The sequence below is a fragment of the Pipistrellus hanaki genome (assembly GCF_964339955.1).
Source record: "Pipistrellus hanaki genome assembly, chromosome: 4".
In the NCBI taxonomy this organism is placed as follows: Eukaryota; Metazoa; Chordata; class Mammalia; order Chiroptera; family Vespertilionidae; genus Pipistrellus; species Pipistrellus hanaki.
The window spans coordinates 37232756-37258199 of record NC_140506.1 but is presented as its reverse complement, the minus strand read 5'-3'; the positions used below and the strand labels follow the sequence as shown (position 1 = coordinate 37258199).

General features: G+C 33.4%; 1 protein-coding gene across 1 annotated transcript in view; it reads left to right on the top strand.

The window, feature by feature from the left end:
- The window catches only part of AP3B1 (adaptor related protein complex 3 subunit beta 1), a 180623-nt gene that overhangs the window by 69820 nt on the left and 85359 nt on the right, over positions 1-25444 (top strand). The window contains exons 13-17 of the mRNA XM_084881262.1: positions 49-181; positions 2691-2800; positions 11365-11541; positions 18832-19018; positions 19956-20086. Coding sequence (XP_084737388.1) covers positions 49-181; positions 2691-2800; positions 11365-11541; positions 18832-19018; positions 19956-20086 — 738 coding nt within the window. The remainder of the gene's footprint in view (positions 1-48; positions 182-2690; positions 2801-11364; positions 11542-18831; positions 19019-19955; positions 20087-25444) is intronic.

The window sequence follows — 25444 nt, the reverse complement described above, 5'->3', positions numbered from 1 at the left end:
CACTTGATATAGTACCAATGTATAAACTAATTGAAATAATATTTTTAGACTTACGTGAAAAGCCAGGATAAGCAATTTGCAGCAGCCACTATTCAAACTATAGGCAGATGTGCAACAAACATCCTAGAAGTCACTGACACATGTCTCAATGGCCTGGTGTGTCTGCTGTCCAACAAAGATGGTAAGTTGACAGTTTCATTTTGTTTTTCAAGTAATTTATCATTTGAATATGCTTGCATTTTATTTTTTCCTGTATGTTAGTAGCATGGTCATGATGAGTAGCATTTTGTCTTTGAAACACACACAGAGTTTTTTTGTTTTGTTTTTTTTAGTAAATTGGGTAATTAACTTATAAATAATACCTGTCTTGCCTGAACAGAACTAAGAAAGTATAATTTGTTTTATTTCTTCACAATTTAATTACCTTCATTGTACCCTGTCTCAAAGGCTCTTTTTTGCTTTTCAATGGCATGTAAGCCATGTATAATATTGGTTCACCTGCAGAGGGTGCTAAAAGCAGGCAAATGACTGCCATGGAGAAGTTGCTAGATTAAAAAGTATGTTGAATGTGTTACCATCAAAGTTTATTCCCAGAAATCCAAGATCAATCCTAGATTTAGAACTTATCAGTTTGGAAGAGTTTCATGTTTTTAAGCCCTACAATATCTAAATATTTTGTAAAACTAGATGGTAAAATGTATAATCTAGGTACTGTACTGTGGTAAAATGTCAGTTATTTCTATGGTATGTATGGCTTTAGATTAAATGAGGCCATTTGGGGAGAGAGAAAAATGAGTCAGCTGTCACCTTTAAAATAGTTTATGTACAAGATATTTATTATAATTATGTACTTGATTAAAATGAGATTCTTTTTAAGAAAAACATAATTTTTAATGTAAAATCATTGAAATTATTTATGGGATTCTAAATTATGTCAAATCTAGACACAGGCATATATGACATAGCAACCATAGTTTTAATATAACAAATTTATTATTTTATTTGAATAATCACTTTTCACTACAATAACTCTTTTATTCCTAATTATCTTTTTTTTTTCTCACATGTAGATCTCTTTATAAAACTGGAATATTGTTATAAGTTCTTATGATGAAAAAATAATTGAAACAAAATTCATCCCCAAACAAGAGTGTTTTTTATTGCAAACATAAAATTATAATCTTTTACCTATTAATTCAAGATGTTATTGATAGAATACTTTTCTACATGTAGTAGTAAATCTCTAAATAACTGTGGTAATGTAAATTATCAGGTAGATAGATTCTTAAACAAATTGACTGTAGGAGGTAACTAGAGAAAATAGGATGCTAACTATACATTTTATCTATTTTCTACTTTTAATATCCTTTTTATCTATTTCTATATCACACTTTAAAATATGAGTTCAAAAACTTGTTTTTATTTTCTTACATCATTAATAATGACTTTCTATTTGATCAAATAAGACACACTACTTGGGTTGTATTTAAAATTACAATTTTAAGCCATGGCTTACCATGGTAGTTGTTATTTTAAAATTTATTTACATACAGTAAAGCACCACAAATTAGTTAGAACACAAATTTGTTCTTTTAAGTACAAAATATATTCAAGATTTTTCAATTTTATATTTTGACCTTTTTTTTTCCTATGAAATTTTCAAGCTGTGAATTTAAAAGCACATTTTTCTATTTTAGCTTCATTTTTTAAAAATATTTTTATTGACTTTGATTTAAAAGATGAATAGTCTACTCTGTAGCACTTTTAAAGGAGCAATAGATACTTTATAAATAGGTAATGGGAGACTAATATAATTTATAACCACTCTTAAAAGTAGGAGGCTTTAATCATGAAAACATTGATATTTTAATGTTTTTAGGCTTTTGTTTTTGGTAAACCAAAACTCTTTAGAACCATGATTTTTTTCTACACTTTTTATATTAAGAAACTTAAATTGTATTGTCTAGTTATGGTTGCATAATGATTATTAGCCCATAATACTTGATTCTTTATGCCAAGTGAAATAAGTCAGACAGAGAAAGACACCATATGATTTCACTTACAGGTAAAATCTTAAACATACACACACACACACACACACACACACATACACACGCATATATACACCCCAAAATAAAGGAACAAAACAGAAACAAACTCATAGATACAAAGGGTCAACAAATGGGAATCGGATTGGAGGAAGGGATTAAAATATGCAAATTGGAGTTATAAAAATAGTCACAGGTATATCAAATACAACATAGGGAATATTGTAATAACTATGTCTGATGTCAGACTTACCAGGGTGATCACTTTGTAGATATGTAAATATCTAATCACTATGTTGTACACCTGAAACAAATATAATATTGTATGTCAACTGTAATTGAAAAATAAAATAATGATACTTAGATACCTACTATATGTTAATTGTGAGTAGAAAAATAAATATATCATTTTGTTTACGATTTAAAGAAGCAGAGATTAGAAAGGAATATCATAAGCCAAGAGATAATAACATGGTAGAAGTTAAAGTATACTCTTCTATTTAAGATGGATATTCACCCCAAAAATTTCAAAGTACATTCATGATTGTAGTTTTCACCTAGTCATTTAAGATATGTAGAATATTTTGCTAATTTGAATTTAATTTAATTATATGTGTTTAATATGAATAATCTCTTTTTCAGAAATAGTTGTTGCTGAAAGTGTCGTTGTTATTAAGAAATTACTGCAAATGCAACCTGCACAACATGGTGAAATTATTAAACATATGGCCAAACTCTTGGACAGTATTACTGTGAGTACCAATTTTTACTGGATAAACTGAATTTTACTCAGTATATTATACTTTTGTTAAAATAAATGGGGATTTTCTTTTGCTATAAAGGATTATAGATTAGATAATAGTACTGGTTGATGGTTTAATTTCCTGATTTTTAAATAATTTTACTCTGGTTATGTAAAAACATTTATTAGGAAGTTCACACTGAAGTATTTTGAGATTAAAGGGTATTTCTACAGTTTTTATCTATTCAGAAACCAAAATGTATTTGTATATGCAGAGAGAAAGCTAGAACAAATATAGTGAAATGTTAACTTTTGGGGAATCTGGGTAAAGGTTTATTCAGAAGTTCCTTTTACTCTTCTTACCATTATTTTTATAAATCTGAAATTATGTTTAAAAATTAAATTAAAAAATAAATATTAATCTTAGTTCTATTACTTACCAGTTCCAAGTCCTTACATTAAAATCTCTGCTTCACTTTTCCCATCTGTACAATAGTCATAGTAGAAGAACCTATATTGTTGTATTTCATTAGTTAATACTAGAGGCCTGACCCATGAAATTCATGCAAGGGGCTTGGCCCTCGCAGCCCAGCTTCATCCAGAAGGAGGTTTGGCTATCCGGTCTAATTAGCATATTACTCTTTTATTATTATAGACATGTAAAGCTCTTAATACATAGGTATAGTGCATGTTAGCTGTTACTATCTGTGTCTTATTTCATTCTCCCCTTTAAAGTTTTGGAAAAAATTATCTGAAAATAATTTTATTTCCTCACCTCAACTCTTCAACACATCACAGTCTGATTTCGATTCCTATTGTTTCCAAGGTCACTATCTCCCTCTTATTAAATCCTGCAGATAGTTTGCTTTCCATATCTTTCTTGATCTTTTGTTAACATTTGATTTCACTGACCACTTCCCTTTTAAAATATATGCTCTCTATGGCTTTTACCTGATTTTTTTTCAAATTCTTCTCCATTGTGTTTGCCTTTTACTATGCCTGTTCCTTGAATATTATAGTTTGATAACTAATGTTCTATAACTGAAAGGGTTGTGTTTTAGGAAGGGAGTATATAATTTCCTTCTTTAAAGATTAGGTAATCTATAGTTTGCCTATTCAGAGGGATCATATTTGTGTAGTGAAAGGTAATGGATGGAAAGGTTTGTATCTTACCAATTTTTAATGTCTCTTATGGCAAAATTTCCCTTACCCCAGGGTGTTAGTAAAGCTTTTAGGGTAATTATACATTTATCTTGAAGATGAGAATGACTCAACAGGAGTCACTTACCATTTGAGTTTCTACCACATCTCTCAGCAGAGAATTCCTTTGTCCTCATATCCACTCTTATTGTTGATAACTTCTCATAAAGATTGTATAGGGCTTAAGAGAGTGAATTGGAAAACTGGATGGCTTGGGATTAAATTTAGTCTCTACCTTTTACTAACTTTGTGAATTTAAGCAAGTTATTTGACTTCTTTGCTTCAGTTTTTTTATCTGTACAATGGGGACAATAATACTAATAACTTTCAGACCTATTGTGAAGAATATGAGTCAATGTATGTGAACCATTTAGTGTGTAGTGTAAGCTGTTATTATGATGAATATATTTAATGTCTTTAAAGAAGACACACTTGATGAAGTTTAAATTTAGTAAGTGATCTTGTGGCCCCTTTTATATTTTACTTACTTAACAGAACTCTTATAATGCTGTTTATATGCCAAGTACTATTCTAAACATGTTAATTATTTTAATAACAATTATGCAAGGTAGATTCTATTAGAATTCCCATTTTACATGAGAGAGCTGAGGCACACATAGGTTGAACAACTTGCCTAAGCTCACATAGCTAGTAGATCTGCTTTCATAACTAATACATTATGCTGTCTATCTTCCATTTCTTCTCTCTCTCTCTCTCTCTCTCTCTCTCTCTCTCTCTCTCTCTTTCATTCAATTCAATGTCCTACTCACTGACCTGGTCAGAATTTTATTGTTGTTGTCCTAAATCAGGGGTCCTCAAACTTTTTAAAGTGGGGGCCAGATCACAGTCCCTCAGAGAGCTGGAGGGCAGGACTATATGAACTACTAATTCCTACTGTAACACCTCGGCTGCGCTCACTGCCCAAAAAACCTGGCGGGCCGGATCAGACTCCTCTGCGGGCCGCATGTGGCCCGCGGGCCGTAGTTTGAAGACCCCTGTCCTAAATCATTGACAAATTGGACATTAGATGGACATGGCCCTTGTTTGCCCAAATATGGAGCAGATGTTTGACATTATTTGTCAGTTATCTACCGATGGGAGCTAAGAAGGTACATCTTTTTCCTCAAGTCCACTGAAATGGACATCCAGCATCTGTGCACACCTAGCATCAAATTACAATAGCATTTTTAATCATTGTAACAACCACAAATACTCCTACATATATTTAGAATCTTCTAGGGATGTGGTATATCCTTCAGTAAGAATCACTTTTCTAACCAATAACTAGATAGGGGACTACTATTATAGATAGGGAAAGACAAAGAAGAGACATACATACATGAGGCCATTTTATTATATCAACTTTCTCTACAATAGTTGTTAGAATATTACCCAATTAAATATTTTCTTATGAATCCAATATTGCAAAGCCTGTTTTTGTTTTTATTTTTTTGTTGGAAGATAATTATTAGTGGAATATAAAAATATGGTGGAAATACCAAATTCATAAAGGGGAAAAAGTAATAATATAAAATAAATATTTTAAAGTAATAAATTTTTAAAAGTAAAAGTCAAACATATTCTACCCTATGAATGGAGTGAATTCTCTCATTAAAAAAGAAACTTTCAAATTGGAGTGAAAAACAAAAGCTAGCTACAATTAATTTATAATTAAGTAATATAATCAAAGTGATAAGAGTTGAAATAGAGATATTAAATGAATACTAATGAGGAAGTGAGATTTAAAATTAAAAGCATTTAACAACATAAAAAGGAACATCAGAAAATGAAAAATAAGACAATTTACAAAGAAACTAAAAATGGAAAAGACACTTTTATTTTATTATTTTATTATTTTTTAAAATATATTTTATTGATTTTCCACAGAGAGGAAGGGAGAGAGATAGAGAGCTAGAAACATCGATGAGAGAGAAACATTGACCAGCTGCCTCTTACACACCCCTATTGGGGATGTGCCCACAACTAACGAACATGCCCCTGACCGGAATCGAACCTGGGACCTTTCAGTCCGCAGACCGACTCTCTACCACTGAGCCAAACCGGTTTCGGCAGAAAAGACACTTTTAGAGCAAAGGAAAAGTTAAGAGAATAAATACAAGCTCTCCATGAGACACAGAAAAAGAACATACTACAAAATGTGTGGGATGTGGCTAATTGCTACCATTTTTTAAATAGAGATTAGAAATAAAAGAATTTGTATTTGTCCAAACAAATTTGAAAAAAAAAAAACCACACCCACAAAACAATGAAACAAAGCATAAAACTTAGGCAGGATCAAAGTTGATTTTTGTAAAATAGTATATTAAAAAAGTTGAAACTGATAAATATATGTTAAATCTGGTCCTTTGGAAAGATAATAAAATAGTAAACCCTTCCTGAGTCTGATAAGGTAAAGAGAGAAAGCAAAAATAGACAAATTGGGAGTGTGATATAGGAGAGATTGAAATATTACAAAGAAAACTATATGCAATTCTATAGTAAAAACTTGAACTTTTAGAAAATGAAAAGATGATGTGTTGTTACTTAACATTATCTGACGAAGCCGAAGTGCTTGAAGTGAGACAAGGCAACACAGTTTGTGATGCAGACCCTGAAACAATTGGGAGGCACAAGTCACTCCAGAAGGAGGTGCTGACGGATTAGCAGGCAACAGCTTTAAGGTCAGGAAAGAGGGGTGTTTGAAGTTCCACAATCTCTGATCTGTCAATAGTTATTCACATAAGGACAATAGCCACATGGAAAGGAAAGCAGGGTTTTATTAATCTCATCAAATAGTGGATAACTTATATATCGGCAAGTGATTTTAAAATGAGTGGCATAGTCTCAGAGCTTTCAATGAGAGCTCTTTCTTCTGAATCTCTACCTATTTCACCCTAAATTCAAGAATAGTATCTTAAACCACTGTGGTTTTACAGTCAAACTGAGATGACAGTATTGAGATTGTTTTTAGTGACTCCTGGCTCGTCTCCCCTCTGGGAGGAGGGGAACAGAGTGGAGGAGATAGACCTCTTTTCACCCTGGGCCACCTTACTAATTCATAAAACAAGAGTTGAACAGAAGTGGGAAAAGGCCCCATCATGCATGGACACAGGAGTAGTCTAGAGATTGACCTAGAACCCTCCCTGGCTTTAGGGAAGCTGCAGAAGGCCATAAGAGAGCCATTGCAGAGAGTGGCGGAAGAATGGAAGCGAGCCTTGGTTTGATTAATGAGTAAATAGACCCAATGAAGTGAAATTTTTTGTCTCCATAATGTACACAATCGGTCTGGGAGCAGGGACCAGTCTTCTTGCCTTGCTGGCTCATATTTTTTCTGTATTGCACACTCTTTTTTGTCTGCCCAGTGGTTTTGGTGAACTCTGAATTCAGACTTGGAATTCCAGTCTTAATTCTACCACCGACAAGCTATGAGATGTTGGGCAAGTTCCTAACCCTTTTGTTCCTGGTTTCCTCATATCCAAGTAGGGATAATGGTAGAGCCTACTTCCAAGGGCTTTTGTAATAACTGATAGAGAAAAATGGGTGAAGTCCTTAAAAACAGTGCCAGGTATATAGTAAGAGCTCATTAGCTATAAATATTAATATTTTTTATATTTAATATTTAATATAAATATTATAATAATTATATTTTTTAAAAAGGGAACACAGATTTTACTGTATTCAAAACTTTCCATCCCATTTGTTATCTAGTAACATAGCTGAAAATGTAAACACTAAAATTTAAATTCTACTTTTAAATTTTATTTTAATTGAATAGATGTATGTTGATAGTACAGTCACCTTATTTGTTCTTATTGTGAATATTTTATTCTTTGGAAAATCCTTTATTTGTAGTAAATATTGCTTTGGGAGCAAAGTTCTTCCAGAATAAAATGCATACTACCAGAGGATTGTTCTAACAGGATTTTACATAATGTTTAATGGGACAGACAAAGATTTCATGTCATAAAAAAACAGTTGAAAGACATTTTTCTGTACTTCTTGTCCAGTTGCCTCCCTGAATGCCTGCCATTTTGCATGTTAACCCAGCTTCCTTTAGACTTAAATTTTAATACATACTGAGTCCAGGTACAGAATTTTGGATCTGATTTGCTGTTTGTATGCAGTTTAGTTAGATGTCTACTGATTTTGCCTTTGATAAATTTAAATAAATAAAATTATTATTTTTGCAGTACTTAAACTGTTGCACTGTGCAATGGGCTGGTGTAGAAACACAGTAGCTTTTAAACTGAACTGCTTACAGAGTGATCTGTAAAATCTTCCTACATGTCTTTCTTAACGGCTGTGGTGAGCTAGGAATCATTATTTGTTTTCCAGCCAAGTTAATGGGTTAAAATGGCAGTGCAAACTGCCTTCTGGTAGAAGTTTAAAAAGTGCACTTAAACACATGTTCAAGGCATTTAGAATAAAGCATTAGGCAAAGTCATTTACAATCTAGTTTGTCCTTGAAAATATTGAAAAGCAGAGATTCATAATGAAAGTATTATATCAACTACATATATGTGTGCTATTAGTTTGGTTTTAATTCGGCGTTTCTATATATTCTGTAATTGAAAAGGTCACGGTGAACAAAAGTGGTTAATTTTCTTACTTGCTCTTTTGTCACTTGCTTCAAATCTTTGAATATAGTGGCCATGGAGTCATAGTATCAGTGTCATTGGTATACAAGTGAGAGTACTATACTTAATTGGGAGAGAAAGAAGGCTGAAATATGAAAATCTTAGGATTCTGATTCCCTCCACATGCACAGAAACATTGGGTTTGTCAATTTCCTAAGCTTTTTCACAAAATGCCATCACTAAAAGTTTGGCATATTGATATTGATATTATTTCTTGTCATGGAGAAGTTTTCTAAGTTATCAAAGTGTTTACTTAATTTTCTTACCTCCCACCCTCCCTCCCCCAAATCACCACCACTATCTTCAGGTTTTCATTGTGAACATGAGAATTTATTAATTTTTAATGTTTTCAACGAGTTGTGTTTTAAATGTATGTAATTATAAGGGTTTTTTTTTTAAAAAAAAATATGTTTTCATTAATTTTAGAGAGAGGAAGAGGAAGAGAGACATTGATGAGAGAAAATAATCACCTGCCTCCTGCTGCATTGTTATTTTAATGTTAGCATATTAATGAATAGGAATAGATGCACTGGCTGGTGGCTCAGTTAGTTAGAGTGTCATCCTGTACAACAAAAAGCTGAGTGTTTGATTCCCTGTCAAATCTAGGTTGCAGGTTCAATCCCCAGTTGGGGCACATACGGGTGGCAACCGAAAGATGTTCTCTCTCATATCAATGTTTCCATCTCTCTTTTCCTCTCTCTCTCAAAAAAAAAAAAAAAAAAAATCAATAAAAACACATTCTTAGGTGAGTATTAAAAATATCAATAATAATCTTTGTTTATTAATGAATAGGAATATAAACAATTTCTTAAAACTTTTTGGGGAAAAAGACAAAACACAACTTTTGGGACTGCCTTTTTAATTGCAGGAAAGAATTATAAGTGTATTACAGAAGAAATTTACTTAAAGTGGGGTATTAGATTTTTATATGTCATAAAATTCTAATTTTTACACTAGCAATATGTAATAAAATATTTAAGAAAAACAAACCTAGCATAACTGAAATCTGAAGTTACCCATATATTCTTATTTAGAGATACCTTTCACAATAGCAGGCACCTTGAATTGCTTCATACCAGGAAATTTAATGTACCACTCAATTATATTATTCTGTAGCCCAATTTAAAATAATAGATTGGGAGTAAGGTCATAATGCAGTGTAACCTTTGGAACAGGAGAAATTAGTATACACACAGTAAGGATATCAGTTTTATCATACTGCATAAATGGATTTACAATAGCATTTAATATTGTACTTACTACTTATCTTAACATTTACACTTAATTGCATAAATATGCTGATTTCTTGTTTACTAAATTTACTTTAATGTTAATTTAAAATGATCCTGTTATCATACTATTTGCAAATATATATTTTTATTTTAAAGCCTTTTTGACTTCCTCATTCTCATTCTGGTGAAAGACCCAACTTAGGAGTATTAATAACTTTATGTTATTTCATAAAATGGGTGTTTTGAAATAATTTGAGATGGTGGATATTGTGATAAAATTTCAGCTGCGCAGAGGTCCTTGTTCTCACTTTCTTCTTTAACAGTTATATGTGCAGCTGTGAAACTGTAATGGAAATATTAGGGCTTTATTTGAGGAATTGGAAAAGGTCTTTTTAAAAAGAATGTTATCTATTATTGTGATGCTCTCTCTTAATGATAGTTATTGGCTTTTTCATTTCTTATAAAAAGCAAATTTTCCATACTAGGTGAAAATGTTCACAGAAACTAATTTACTCACCCGTTCAAATTCCTTTTGGAATAGGGGATAATACAAGTAAACAGATAGAAATAAAACTAATGTACATACTCTAAAATAATGGTCTTAATGGTGTTGATGGAAGGTTTCCAATTTGTTACAAAGCAGTAATTTTTAAGAAACAAATTATGTAAAAATGTACATTATTTTTAAAATTTTCATTATTAAAAATATTTAATGCCAAAATACAATATTGGACAAATTTGTTATTCCTATTTCTTTTGTTGGTGATCAAATAATAGACTAGGATTAATGAATTTGTAATCCAAATCTTGATGATTTTACCAGTTTTATATATTCCCAGTGCTATCGATAGAGATCATAACAGTTGGAATCAAAGCCTGTAGTGGATCTATTCTTTTTTTCTATATTATTCATGACTCTCAAAACATGGTTTGCAGACAGACCATCTGTCTCAGTAATCATCCGTGATGCTTCATAAAAATGTGGATTCCTGGGCCCCACCATATTGGAGCGATACCAGAACCCTGCAGTCTTATTAGGAACCCTAGATGATTTTTCTGGGCATCAAGGTTTGTAAATAAGTGCCCCAGAGCAGAGCTCCGCAAACTTTTTCTCTAAACTGTTGTTCTTATGGACTTTGTGGCAGACACTCACCTCTGCTCGTACAGCACAAAATCAGCAATAATAACACATAAACAAATGGGCATGGCCAGCCAGATTCAGTCCAAGAATTTGCAGATCTCTGCTAGAATCAAGATTCTAGACCAGTGACTTTTTCTCTATGAATCTTTTCTAAGACATTATCCTGAAATCAGTTTTGTGATTTCCTGTGTGTTTATTTTTTGATAACTAAAGAAAATCCATAAATATAGGAGCACGTCCTGGATATACATTAAATGAATTGATAGATGTAACACCTTGGTAATACTTAAAGACTTTTCTATGTTAATGCTAAGGAGAGCATGCTTATCTTATTTGTAACCATATTGTCTATTTCTAACATTAGGTTCCTGTGGCTAGAGCAAGTATTCTTTGGCTAATTGGAGAAAACTGTGAGCGAGTTCCTAAAATTGCCCCTGATGTTTTGAGGAAGATGGCTAAAAGCTTCACAAATGAAGATGACCTTGTAAAACTGCAGATTTTAAATTTGGGAGCAAAATTGTATTTAACCAACTCCAAACAGGTAAGAGGCTAGTCCTTACTTCTACCTACTTTCTTCTTTACTCTGATGAAGTGGCTAAAGTCTGTTTACACATTAGTCTATCTAACAATTACTAGGTGCCTGTTTCTTTAAGGTTCTTCAATAGATGGTACGGTAGTTGTGCAAAGAGATGATATTCTAATCTAGTAGGGAGAAAAACATAAAATAATGAAATAGTATTTGGTAGGTGCTATAATAGAAGTACTGAGATACAGTGAAACTCCAGAGAAGAAAGTTATTGAAAGTCTGCAGTAGGAGGAGAGAGGTCAGAGAAAGTTTCATCAAGGATAAGACTCCTGACTATGGACTTCTAAGGAGTGGTTTCCTGTACAGAAGAAGGAAAGAGGAGAGCAGCAGGTCAGAGTCATGAAACAGCTTGGTGCTTTTAGCACACTTAAAATGGTCTGGACAGGTAGGCCAGGTCAGGACTTGAGTGGCAAATACTGTGGACCTTGTCCTACAAGTACAGGGGAAACCAGTAAATATTTTAATTAATTAATTAACTTAATTAATTCAATTAATTAAAAATTAATTAAAATTAATTGATTAATTTTTATTATTTTTTTAATCCTCACCAGAGGATATTTTTTCCATCGATTTTTAGAGAGAGTGGAAGAGACAGGGAAAGACAGAGAGAAATATTGATGTGAAAGAAACATATCGATTAGTTACCTTCTGCATGTCTGTGTCTGTCATTCTCTCCTGCCTCTCCATCAGTGTTCATCTTTCTCTGTTTGTATTTGCTGTATGTCTCTCAGTTGTTTCCCTCTCTTTCTGCCTTCTTGGTCTACCCATACTCATTCTCTATAAGCTGATATTGGCCATTCAGAATTTTCAGGTTGACTCCTCAAATTTATCTCCACTTATGATATGACTTTAGTTATTGTTGCTTTTGCTGATTGGTGTACAAGATTTATGACCAAATAATTACAGATAATCTGAGTATATTTCCATGATTTAGATTTTATCTTTGCGTTTTAAGTCAATCTTTGATATGAATCAGTTAATCATTTCCAAATGTTATTTAGATTTCTTTATGTACTAAGTTACTTTTCAAAAACAGTAAAAGGAAACCTATGTTTATTGTTGAGTTTCTTATATATTGGTAAATAAGAGGAATCACTGCTTACTTTCCCATGTATAAGTAAAAACATTGTTTTAGCCTTTACTCCTTGTGTTCACTAAAATAATACCTAGAATATTATGATTGTAATGACTTTATGTCTGGTTTGGCTACTCTAAAGTTATGTAAATTAGCTTGGCCAGTGTGGGACAGTGGTTGAACATTAACCTATCAACCAGAAAGTCAAGGCACATGCCCGGGTTTTGGGCTCAGTACCTGGTGGGGGGTGTGCAGGAGGCAGCTGATCAATGATTTCATCATTGATGTTTCCATCTCTTTGTCTCTGAGAATTGTCCTTCCTCTCTGAAATATATATATAAGTATAAACATATAAATATATATATATTTATGACAGTAAGTTGTAGACCTCCATATTGTACTTATACCGTCTACCATGGTTTTTGTTTTTTTGTGTTTTTTTTTCTAGTAGCATATAAGATACAAGCATAGTGAAGAGATTTCATTTTAGTATGTCGAACATCTACATTGGAAAACCTTCATCTTTCTTTTTTCAACCTTTTTGAGAAACAACATAACTAACTTCTTTTAGAGCAGCATGCAGGATGTGTGCTAATAAAATGAAGTGTGCCCTGACAAGGCAGGGAGGAAAAGCTAAGCCCTTTGCTTTTCTAGTGCTGGTGAGGTAAGTGTGTAACTCACCTGCTGGCAACTTGATATACTAGCAAGTTATGCCATGGCCTGTGTGAAGCATGTAATTCCCAGCTGTCAGCCGACGGAGTCAGAGAAAAACACAGGAAGTAAGAGGCTGGGTTTGATGAAATATGTACAGGAGAGTGACAGAACAGTCCTGCTATAGATCATTAAAGAGAGTGGACAGAGCCCTCTTGCTACAGTAGTTTTGTCATTTGTTGTGTAGCATAAATCTAAAACCTATTTAGTTTATATTTTGGCAGTTCTTTTGTTGTTGTTGTTATAAACCCAGCAACAATGAATTTTTAAAAATTAATATATATGTATTGAAGAATTAAGTACTGGATTTCTCTCTCAATATTTAACATGCACAAAATGTTTATTAACATTTACCATTTGCCATGATAATTATAGTGATATCACTGACCATACACTAATTAAAAGACATGACAAATCTGCTAAAAAAGTATTAGCATCTATTTGAAAAGTTAGGAGTTTTTTGAAAAAGATTGCGTCTCAAAATGACAAATATATGTAGGTGCAGAAGATGTTTACATATGTCTTTATGAAACATGATCTCATTTAGATCAAATAACTTTTTTAAAAATAATTTTGTTCAATTTTTATTTTCCTTTTGCACATATGAAAAAAACGAAGCAATAACTGTTATGTTTTTATTCCATTAGCAGAAAAAGAACCCTAAAAAATGTTGCTTTTAAAATAGAAAATCAATTAATTCCAATAATAGTACTACTTTTTCAAAGCTTTTATATATTTGTTCTGCCAGTGCAATAAAAGGAATCAGAGTAAAGCTTTTGGAAGTTTATTCTGTCAGAAATGCTATAAATGCTTCTGTAAATTTAAAAGCCCAACATGGAAATAAAATGACTTGTTTTTGCCAAAAGGATGTTGTCATGGTAAAATCATTATTTCTGTTATAAAAACTATGGAGCAAAAATATTTGAGGAATTGGTTGTGGTGCATGCAAACAAAATCTGCTTGTTCTGCCAATTTAAGTAAAACTGTAATCGTAAAATTTATTTATATTTGATATGTATAGTTTCACAGAACTATAGAATTGTTATAATGAAGCTAATCCTATATAATAAAGAGCTAATATGCTAATTAGACCTGACTGACAGATCAGTGGGTGGGGCCAAGGGGGCTGCAAGGCAGTTGGGGCCATGAGGGCTGAGCCCCTTTCACAAATTTCATGCATCAGGTTGTTGTATAATGTTGAACATATTTCAGATGACAACACACATTCTGGTATGCAATTCTCTTTGCTGCATGATACCAGTGGGATTTTAGAAGTGTGATTTTGTGAAAAACTGCTTTGTAAATTGACCTGTGTCCTAGTGTATTGGCTTTATTGTAGGGCTGGAGTGGAAGGAAGTAAAGAAACTTTTATATTGGTTAGATTTTTATTCAGAATCATTTGGAAATCTTTAAAGTATTCACCAAATACAGTGTCAAAATCTTCAGCTTTTGCAAATTTTAGCAAATAGCAATTCTTGGAAAAAAATCTTGCAAACAGGAAAACATTGAAATTTATCTCTATAAAAACAAGGGAAGAATTGAAAAATTAAGTGCTAAGAGCTTAAGATTTATTTTAGAAGTTCTGTCATTTACAGTATCTCAACGATTTTGAAGACTTTTGATGGAGCTTCTGTTTTAATTGGATAAGTTTATATTTGTATGGAAGTGAAATGACATTTAGAAGGCAGTTGATTTTATAGTATCTGAATTTGGTGATTTTTTTGTCTTATGAAAAATTATCAAGAAAAGTTTCGTTGACTGGAGGGGGAAAAGTTAAATATCTGGGTTTTAAATATTTATACATTTTTGCATGAAAGCATTGAGAATATCCTTCATTCAACAGAATTTATCTGCACTTATTAGATTATCCTAATATCTAAAGAGCCAGGGTCTGCAATATCCGAAATAACTGAGTGAACAATCCAACACCAGGCTGTGCTGCAGCAGGATCGGGTGGGTGGTGACTGGCGAGCAGGCTGAACTGCTGACCTCTCGGTCCCTCCTGGGTCTCAGGTGCCGTGACAACCCAACACTGACTGATGCCGTCACGGGCAAAGCAGAAGTCAGTCCTGGGTCCTGGCCGCCTGTGACAGGTCACTGCCGGTGCGATGCGATTGGTCGGGGGGCCCCACCATCACCCAAGATTGCCCCGCAGAGGGAGGCCCAGGCTACCTGGCCAGCAGTTGTGGGCAGGGCCTCCCTCTGTGGGGCAGTCAATCATCGGGCTCCTGGACTGCAAGAGTACGCAGGCTGGGCTGAGTGACTCCCCTCCCCCTGACTGCATGAATTTCATGCACTGGGCCTCTAGTCTTACACAATCAAAAGGATGTTTTCTCTTTTATAGTTATAGAAAAGACTAACTTGAAAATGTCAACAGCGTCACAATTATTGATCATAAAATTAGTTTTGAAGATTGTAGGTAACCTTATTTTTATTTATTTATTTATTTAATTTTAATTTTAATTTTTTAAAATATATTTTATTGATTTTTTACAGAGTTAGAGGGGACAGAGAGTTAAAAACATCGATGAAAGAGAATCATCGATCAGCTGCCCGCAACCAAAGTACATGCCCTTGACCGGAATCAAACCTGGGACCTTTCAGTCCGCAGGCTGATGCTCTATCCACTGAGCCAAACCGGTTTCGGCCTTATTTTTATTTTTAAAAAAACTTCAAAATAATAAGACCATACAAAAACACATTCTTCAGAGAAATACCAATAACTTAGTATTAGAGGCAGATATATTATAGTTAAGAAAGTGATTAAAGTATCTGCTTGTGCAGTGGGTATTTTGTATGTTTTCAATGCATCGTTTTAAATGGATATATTTTTTTCTTATAGAAAGGATTTTATGTTTGAAAGTACATTTTAATAAAACTCTTTTACAGTCCCACCAATATAATAAAACGAGTTTTACAATCAACAAATACATATTTTTTAAAAATTGCATAATTTTAATTAGTTAAAATTCTCGATATAACTCAATAATTGTCAGATAATGCATTGAAATAATTTCATTTCTTAAAAATTAATTTCAGGGATCAGAAATATAAGCAAAATGTATCACTCTGCTAGCAAATATATATATATATATATATGTGTGTGTGTGTGTATATATATATATGTATATGTATATATCACTGAAGTGAACAGATTTATTTTCTTTCTCTTATTTATTTAGGTTGCTCATTCTAAATCTCAGCATTCAAGTGACTTTAGAATAAACCTAAATTCTTACTCTGTATTTGAGGAAGCTCATGGTTAGTTTTCCCCAGTTGTCTCAGCAAGTCAATTATACTGTCTAATATATTGTACTTCTTTTTGAACTGTATTTCTCATTTGGTGAATATTTTGCTAATTTTTAAAAAATGAATCATAGAATTATTCTCATCTGAAGTTGACTCAGTGATCTAGTAATTAGTAACAATTGTTGGTAACCAAATTTAGAATAGCTCTATCAACATTTTCTCTTGTATTTTTTTTTATAGTTCTACTTTATTAAACTAAATTAATGCTTTTAAATACATTGTTATTGAAAGAAGGTTGCTTTCTATCCAAATCAGGTGTCTCAACCCATTATTATTATAAACTGGAAGCCTGATGCATGAAGATTTGTGCAAGAATAGGCCTTCCTTCCCCTGGCTGCCAGCACATGGTGGGCTCGCTCAGGCAGCCTGTGCAGTGGCTGCAGCGGTGGCAAGCCCTGTGCGCTCCAGTGCCACTTCCTCCTTGTCCTCCTCCTCCAGAGAGTTCTTCTGTGCAGCACTGGCGCTCCCAGGAGGCTCAGAGGGGAAGAGGTGGGGGGAGCGAGGCAGGTGGGGAGGACTGGAGAGGTTGGGTGGCTAGTGCCTTTCACTTTCCCATTGTGAAAGTGGGATACAACTGACTCCCTTCCTCATCCTCTTCCTCCTCCGCCCCCTCTGCTCTTGATTTGGCAAGATAGGGAGGAGGGAGATCTGATAATTTGGGTTACTGTGTAGGTGGCCTCTTTCATCTATTCAAAACAAAGCTGAGCCACCTGCTGCTGCCGCCACGGCCACCACCATCACCCCTTGGCTGGCCCAGGGCTCCCAGGACACGCTAACTGTGCACCGAGCAAGCTTGCGTGTGTCTGCATCTGTGGGGCTGCTGCAATGCTAGGGTTTTGTTTACCAGAGCAGCGGGATAGGGGTGGAGTAGAGGGAGAAGCCAGACACCGGGAGCAATGACTTCAGGCACCAGAAGGTTGCCTCTGAGGCCAGAGGCGCGCTGCCCAGAGGCCTGCAGTGGCCAAGGCTGCCACTATCTTTGTTGGGTTAATTTGCATCCTCATTCTGACTGGCTGGCGTTGCAAAGTGACGATCAATTTACTTTTTTTTTTTTTAATTAGTAAGATGAGTTTGTCACACCATTCCTATACTTTGATTTACTGTTCTAGAATTGTCTTTGTCTGACATGATTGATTTTATTATTTTATGTTTCTGATATCTGTAAAATATTTTAATATAGTTGTTTATTTTTTTCTATGTAATTTCTATGTAATTAAATTTTCTATATTTAATTTATAGCTGCAATTGTATGTGTGTAACCTTCTAAATGAAAACTATGTGTTTTTTTTTCAACAAAATAATGAGTTTAAATACAAAGCTATTTTGTATTTCAATTTTGGTTTAATATTAAAATCTCTATGTTAATGTAAGTACATTAAAAAAAATTGACTTAGGAAATCTTATTGCAGTGTAAAAGCTACTATAATAAGTTGTTCCCTTACATAAATAAATAAATGACCAATATTACTAGCGGCTATAAGCAGCATGGGAGAAAAAATGGAAGGAGTCTTTTATCCTAGTTTTTAGAGGGCATCAGCAGCTTGCTTTTATGAAAAAGTAACAGCTAAATGCACTGCAAATAATTTGCAGTAATCCAGTTCAGTGATTCATGTGTCTGCTTTAATGGGTCATAATTCAGGGTAAAGTAACTGAGTGCAGTCAGAGTGCAGACACTGCGTATGCCAGGGACAGTATCTCTTCATAAAACACACCTTAGGAGAAGCAGTTTGCCAACCCCCTAATACTCTCTGATGTTTTGATGTCCTGCATATTTTTCCGATTAAGTTTTGAGTGCCATGTTTTTAGTTGTATTTCCACATTCATTATTCTCACGTAGACCCTTCAGCGGGTTTGCCATATATGATTATTTTTTTAATGATGCCTTTCTTTCCACTTCAGCAGTTTAATAATCTAGCACATGGTTGCTTCTCAGTACTCAGCGTTCACCTCCCCAATTCTGAAGAGGACATGTGCTTTGGCTTCAAAATTCCATTTGCAGCATTAGAAATGCATATTCCCTATGGAACAACATTTGTTTGACATAACCATTCATTTTTATTACCTCTTTAAATATGTTTATCCAGAGTTATCAATAATCATAAATAACTGTATTCTCATCTTGTTCTGTTTTTTTTTTTTTTTTCCAACAGACAAAATTGCTTACCCAGTACATATTAAATCTCGGCAAGTATGATCAAAACTACGACATCAGAGACCGTACAAGATTTATTAGGCAGCTTATTGTTCCGAATGAGAAGAGTGGAGCTTTAAGTAAATATGCCAAAAAAATATTCCTAGCACAAAAACCTGCACCAGTGCTTGAGTCTCCTTTTAAAGGTATTATTATTGTTATTATTAGAATATAACTGCACAATATGTTATCTGAAAAAATATGACACTATATTCCATTTATAATGTGCTTATAATTTATCTCTTAGGAAATATAAATGACTAGCATATATAAATATATAAAAACAGTGTGCTTTTATTCATTCATCTGTTCTCCAGAGCAAGCTTTATATTAGTTAAAATTTATATTTTTATGGACCTTATTTACCTAAATAATTTTAATCTTCTGATTTTATTTTCTTACAAGCATAAAACCAATATATAAAAGCTGTTTTGTTCTTATAGACATTGATTTCACTTTTATTTTAAATAGATACCTTTATTTAATAAGGAATATAATTCACCTAATACTGAGTTGTTATTAAATATTTTATTCATGCTAACATAATAAACTTTTCTAGGAACAATTATTTCATAAAAACTTTAATATATAAGTGTTTTCCCACCTTTTTAAAAGGAATAATTGATCAGTTTCACAAGTAGCCATTACAGTTGGAATCAGATGACTTTATACCTTGGTTTTTATATTTTTTCTTATTTAATTGTTGTAAAGTGATAACAAGCAATTCAGTTTCATAGAAAAACTATTAAAATTCTGAATGTGTTTGTGCCAAGACATGTATATGGATTGTTTAACTGTGCTGTCATTCTTAATATTCACAGTAAAGTAATTTTTAGAGAAGCTACATTTCAGAGCAACACCTCCAAACACACTGACTGATTAGCTTTTTTATTGACCATTATGGGGAAGATTATTGTAATCTATGGACTGAAATCAGTTTTTTGACCTATGAAGAGCTTCCTAGTTTATATTTATTCCTTGACATTTGAGGTAATATGCCAATTACCTTGAGCTCTGATTAGGATTGTTCTATGTTATATACAGCTCATATTGTTTATTTTATATTTTCCTCTATTTTAATAGATAGGGATCATTTCCAGCTTGGAACTTTATCTCATACTCTCAACACTAAAGCTACTGGGTACATGGAATTATCTAATTGGCCAGAGGTGGCGCCTGACCCATCAGTTCGAAATGTAGAAGTAATAGAGTTGGTAAGTTGACCTTTCTGAAATTAATTTTGTCAAGCAGTAGGATATTCTAGAATAATGATTTTTTTTTCAAATAAAAGCTTTTGGGGTGGGGGTTGAAAATTGAAAATGGTTCTGGTATTTCTAAGTTAAGTGTGAGGTATACTAGTATCTTGCTCTTATGGGAACTAAGAATTGTAGTGTTCCTACATTATTTTACATGTACTGTTCCTTTTCTTCAAGGAAATAGAGAATTGAATTCTCTGCATCAATGCTACCCACATTTGTGGTATTGCATTTGTAGCTGTGTAGATTCAATTTCTAAGGTATTTGTTTTCATTGGTTTGAGCTTTTTCTACTTTGTTTAGAGATTCGTAAGCTTCCTGTCAATGTTTTTCTCAATAATTTTTGCTGTTCTATTCCAAAGAAACCATACAAAGTGTTCTGGATTTTCTGATGAACCTGTTTCAAGTGAAGCCTAGACATAAATAGGGAGCATTGTGTACCAAAAATGTCCTTAGACAAGGTCACAATTAAAATGAGTAATATGTTGCCTTCACATTAAAAACCAACTTCTATACAAATCATCTTTTCCTAGATGTTTAAAAAAATACTGGCTACTAAAGTAAAAGAATTAATTTTATTTTTAAAAACTATCTCTTATATCTCATATAAAAAAGAAAAATAGAAGGTCTATTGTCTTTAGAGACTTGATTATGTGAAATATATATTCTATATGTGAAATATATATTATATATATTTCACATAATCTACTTTTTAATGTAGAATTAATAAAAATGAACAATTAGGTATTTAATTCTGGGTGCTTTTTTGGTAGAAAAGTTATATTGAACAAGGATTCAGATAACCAGAGTTCTTTACCACTAATTCCTGTGAGAAATTCAGTTAACCTTCTTGCCTATTAACTTATATACAGTGGAAGAAAATCTTTATTACTTTAAATAGAATTTATATAATGTGCATAGCCATGTAATTTGATCCTTTTAAGAAATACATTTTCCTTAACTCTTCAGACCTTACTCTGGCTTGGAGCATGGCCAGAAGCAATAATAACTGATAATGGCTCCCTTTGGCAAGCCCTGGCAGTGTACTTTGATAATGTTTGCAAACATTATCTTGCTTAAACCTCATAATGATTATAAGTGATGGTTGTTGTGCCCATTTTGCAGATGAGGAAACTGAGGTTCAGAGAGCCTAAATAAATTGCCCCAAGTTCACATAGCTAGGAAGTGATGGAATTGAGATTCTAACACAGATCTGTCAGTCCTTTGTTCATGCTCTTCACTGCATTTTAGTGTTATGTAACATGAAGAGCGGAGGCTTGAGCTTGTTTGCAAATCTGTACTATTCTTAGTACTTAGAGCATCACCATTTTCATGTTGTGAAAAATTAACTCTATTTAGAGTTGATTTTTTAAAATGTAAAAGTTATTAAAACTAATTGCATATCTATTCCTCCTTGCAATTAAGTTTGCTGATTTTCACTCAAACCTACATACTTTTAAGTACTCTTCAAAAAGATTGGCTTCTTTGTGAAATTTTTGGTCAGATGCTAGAATACAAAGAGAATATTCTTTGTTATGATTCTTTCCATAGTTATACTTACTCTCTTTTCTAATTTCATATTATGCCTGCTTATTGTTTTTATGGTTCTATCCATTTTTATTATTGGGTACATGCAAGTAAAGCCATCCTTTTATCCTTTCCTCGCTTCTACCCACCTCCCCTCCTTGCTGCCCCATTCCATAAACAAACAAACAAACAAATAAATAAATAAATAAGTCTTCTCAGATATTGATAACAATTTTATGCAGTTTAATTTGGTCTCAGCAGTACCCTTATTTTGGCTGATAGATTGGTTGGTTGGCTGTCTTATTCCATTTTCATGTGCTCTTCTTACAGGACAGTACTTCAATAACCTATTTTCTTGTGTTCATTTCACCTGCCCAGTTCAGCAGCAACAAAATTATTTTTTTTAATTTGCTGACTACATTCTGTAAATTAACAATTGGTAACTTATTAATGGAGAATAATTATAACTGCTGTAATCTGGTTGAAAAAAACTGTTACTATCCATTGATGCCATGCAGAAAATAGTTTCAATCTATGGGTCTCTGGACGTATTGGCTTAAATTATACTATAAAAGACACAAATATAAAAATATCAAATGCAGTTGTAAGAATGCAGAAAGTCTTTCTTGCTTCTCACTCTACCTCACACCCCTCCTAAGTCGCATCAATATATTTCATACACATAATACAGTGTTATCCTACTTTCACTGTAAAGTGATCTTACCAGATCACTGTGATAACTTAGTAAGAAAAATGGCCTAGGTTTAGATACTCTGATATCTTAATCTAAACAACAGGGAACCTAGTCAGATTTACATTAGAAGTCACTTTGAATTACATACTACCATTTCTAGGATATCAGATATAATGTCTGTTTATATTATAACAGTAAGTTTTGAAGTCCATTAGAATTTTTTTTTTTTTGCTTAGTTATAGAATACCCGTTTCTCTTCAATTATATTATAGAAAGACTGTCCTTTGCATATCAAAGGTATTTTGCTTTATAAACCCATCTATTATCAATATTTTATCCCTCATAGGAACTTTAAAATTAATGTCTTGCTATTCTTTCCTCTTCTCTTTTCCCTATTGTTTCTTTTGCTTAGAATGATATGATTTTCATAGTCATAAAAGATCATCACAAAAATTAAAATATTTTTATTATTTAAAACACCATGAATATTGAGTTGATAGCTGTGCCAAGGTAATTTGAGCATAGAAGCCTAATTTCCCTTATTTGTCAATTTAGTCTTACCTTGAAAGCCATAGTCTAATGAAGTAATTTCCACTCACCTCCCCAACCCCCATATATTGATCTGGTACACTTTTTACCAAACTTCATTAAATGATTGGATTTAAGAAAAATGTGGGCTTTTGTGTTTACTAAATATAGGAAAACATTGTTCATAGAATACTATATTCATATTTGGAGTACAGAGCATTTTAATTATATAAAAAGAAAGCAACATTGCTGATATTATATAAGTATCTAACTCAAGTACTAGTGGCCCGGTGCACGAATTCATTCACATTGAAAGGAAATTAATTAGAAGAAATATTTTAATATCACTATTCGCCCTTGCTCTATAATAGAAGTGTTAACCAAATTCATGATCGACAATAACAGATGAAAACACACGGGTGCAATTGGTGCCAGTAAGAGCTTTATATGTATCGTGCATAAGCGAGTCAACTTAACCTTTTATATATATAGAATAAACTTGCTTAATTAGACCTGGTTTCTGATGTAGCTAAACTTTTTCCAGCCCAGTGAAGCACCCCAACTTCTCTTTTAGGTAATTGTCAGCAACATAGCAGTAAATATCAACATGAAATAGGTTATTATTGTAGATCATACAGGGAAAACAAAGGGTAAAATATTTAACCACAGCAGTGTTTGATTATATTCAGCGCAGTGAGAAAACCTGAAGTCATTTTCAAGGTTCATCATTTCTTACTTCTTTTCATTCATGTCAAGTTTCTAAACTTTCTAAATCTCCAGGTTCTGGCTAATTAAAAGAAAATAGGATTCCACCAAGTCTCCTATCTGCCTACTCCAGGACTACTGTGAGAATCAAATGAGATAAGGCATGGAAAAATCCTTCACAGTCATTTGGTTAAAGTGTGAAATGCTTGCACCTGACTATAAAGCAGGTCGTATTTCTGGGCTGAAGAAATTACAAAGAGGCTAGGTCTTGCTAGGGAGAGGAAGCCAGGCATTGCTACACGATGTCATTACCTGGACGGACACTTAGCATATTAGCCTTTTATATAGAGAGATGTTTTAGTAACTTTTACTCATTTTTCTATTATCTGTATATGGTAACTAGAGTCCTGGTGCACAGATTCTTGCACCAATGGAGTACCTCAGCCTGGCCTGCACCCTTTTGCAATCCGGGATCCCTCAGGAGATAACAGAGAGCTGGTTTCGGGGCCAAGGAGGGACCCCAGGAGGTTGGCTGGCCAGGGAAGGATCACAGGAGGGCTCCAGGGCATGTCTGGCCTGTCTTGTCCAGTCCTGATCGGCCAGACCCCAACAGCAAGCTAACCTACTGGCCAGAGTGTCTGCTCTCTGGTGGTTAGTGCACATCATAGTGACTGGTCAAGTGATCAAATGAATGGTCGGGCACTTAGCATATTAGGCTTTTATTATATAGAATGTTCTGGCTTACTTATCTTTTTATTCAGCATACCTTAAACCCTTAAGCTCTTTAAGATCAGTGATTTTAAACAGAGATCTTTAAGCAAACAAACCCATGTCAGATCTGCACCAGACCAATTAAATATGGCTTTTAGGAATCCCAGGCATTAGCTTTTTTAGTATCCGTATTTTTATTGTCTCTCTAAGTATTAAAAAAATGTCCTCAGGTGATTCTAACGTGCATTCATTGTTCATGAGTAAGAACCTCTGGTGTGTTGTAAAGTACTTTACAATGGGATATGTACTTTAGCATACTGGCACATAGTAGAAACTCAGTTAAAAGTGTGATAAATAAATGAGCCTTAATCATTTTGGCCTTTTAAAAAACATGCATTTTCCTGCCCTTTAAAAGAGTATTTGAAACATGATTTAATTTTTTTCTTGATGAATCAAGGTCACAATTATGAAACTAATTTATTTTACTCTAATATCCTTTAAGACAATTAATAACTAATGTGACAATAAAAGTAAATTTATAAATAATATATTTAGTATGTTAGAAAGTAATAAGTGCTGTCATGGAGGGAAAAATATTAAAGCAAAGCATGGGGCATTGGAACTTTAAATAGGGTGGACCTCCCTGAGGTGGCACCTGGGGGAGTTGGAAGCGGGAACAGCAGGGGGAAAGTCCTTAAGGTGGAAGCTTGCCTGGGTGTTTGAAGGAACAGTCAGGAGTGGCTGGAACAGAATGGGAAGGAGGAAGAACAGCAGAAGGAGATCAGGTAGGCAAGGGGACTGGCATGGGCACATAGGGCCATGCAGACTGTTCTAAAGACCTGGGCTTTTTCTCTGAGTGAAACGGGGAGCTGCTGCAGGGTTTCAAGCCAAATGGACTTGATTGGACTAGGTTTTATGTTTATTTTATTTTATTTTATTTTTAATTATAGTTGACATTCAGTATTCTTTTATATTAGTTTCATGTGTTCAGGGTAGAGATAAGACAATGATGCAGTTTTAAGACGTGATCTCCCAGTAATTCTAGTACCCACTTAGTACCATATATAATTATTAAAATGTGAATGGATTAAGAAATGCAAATTGGTAGTTACAAAAATAGTCACGAGGATATAAAGTACAGTATAGGGAATA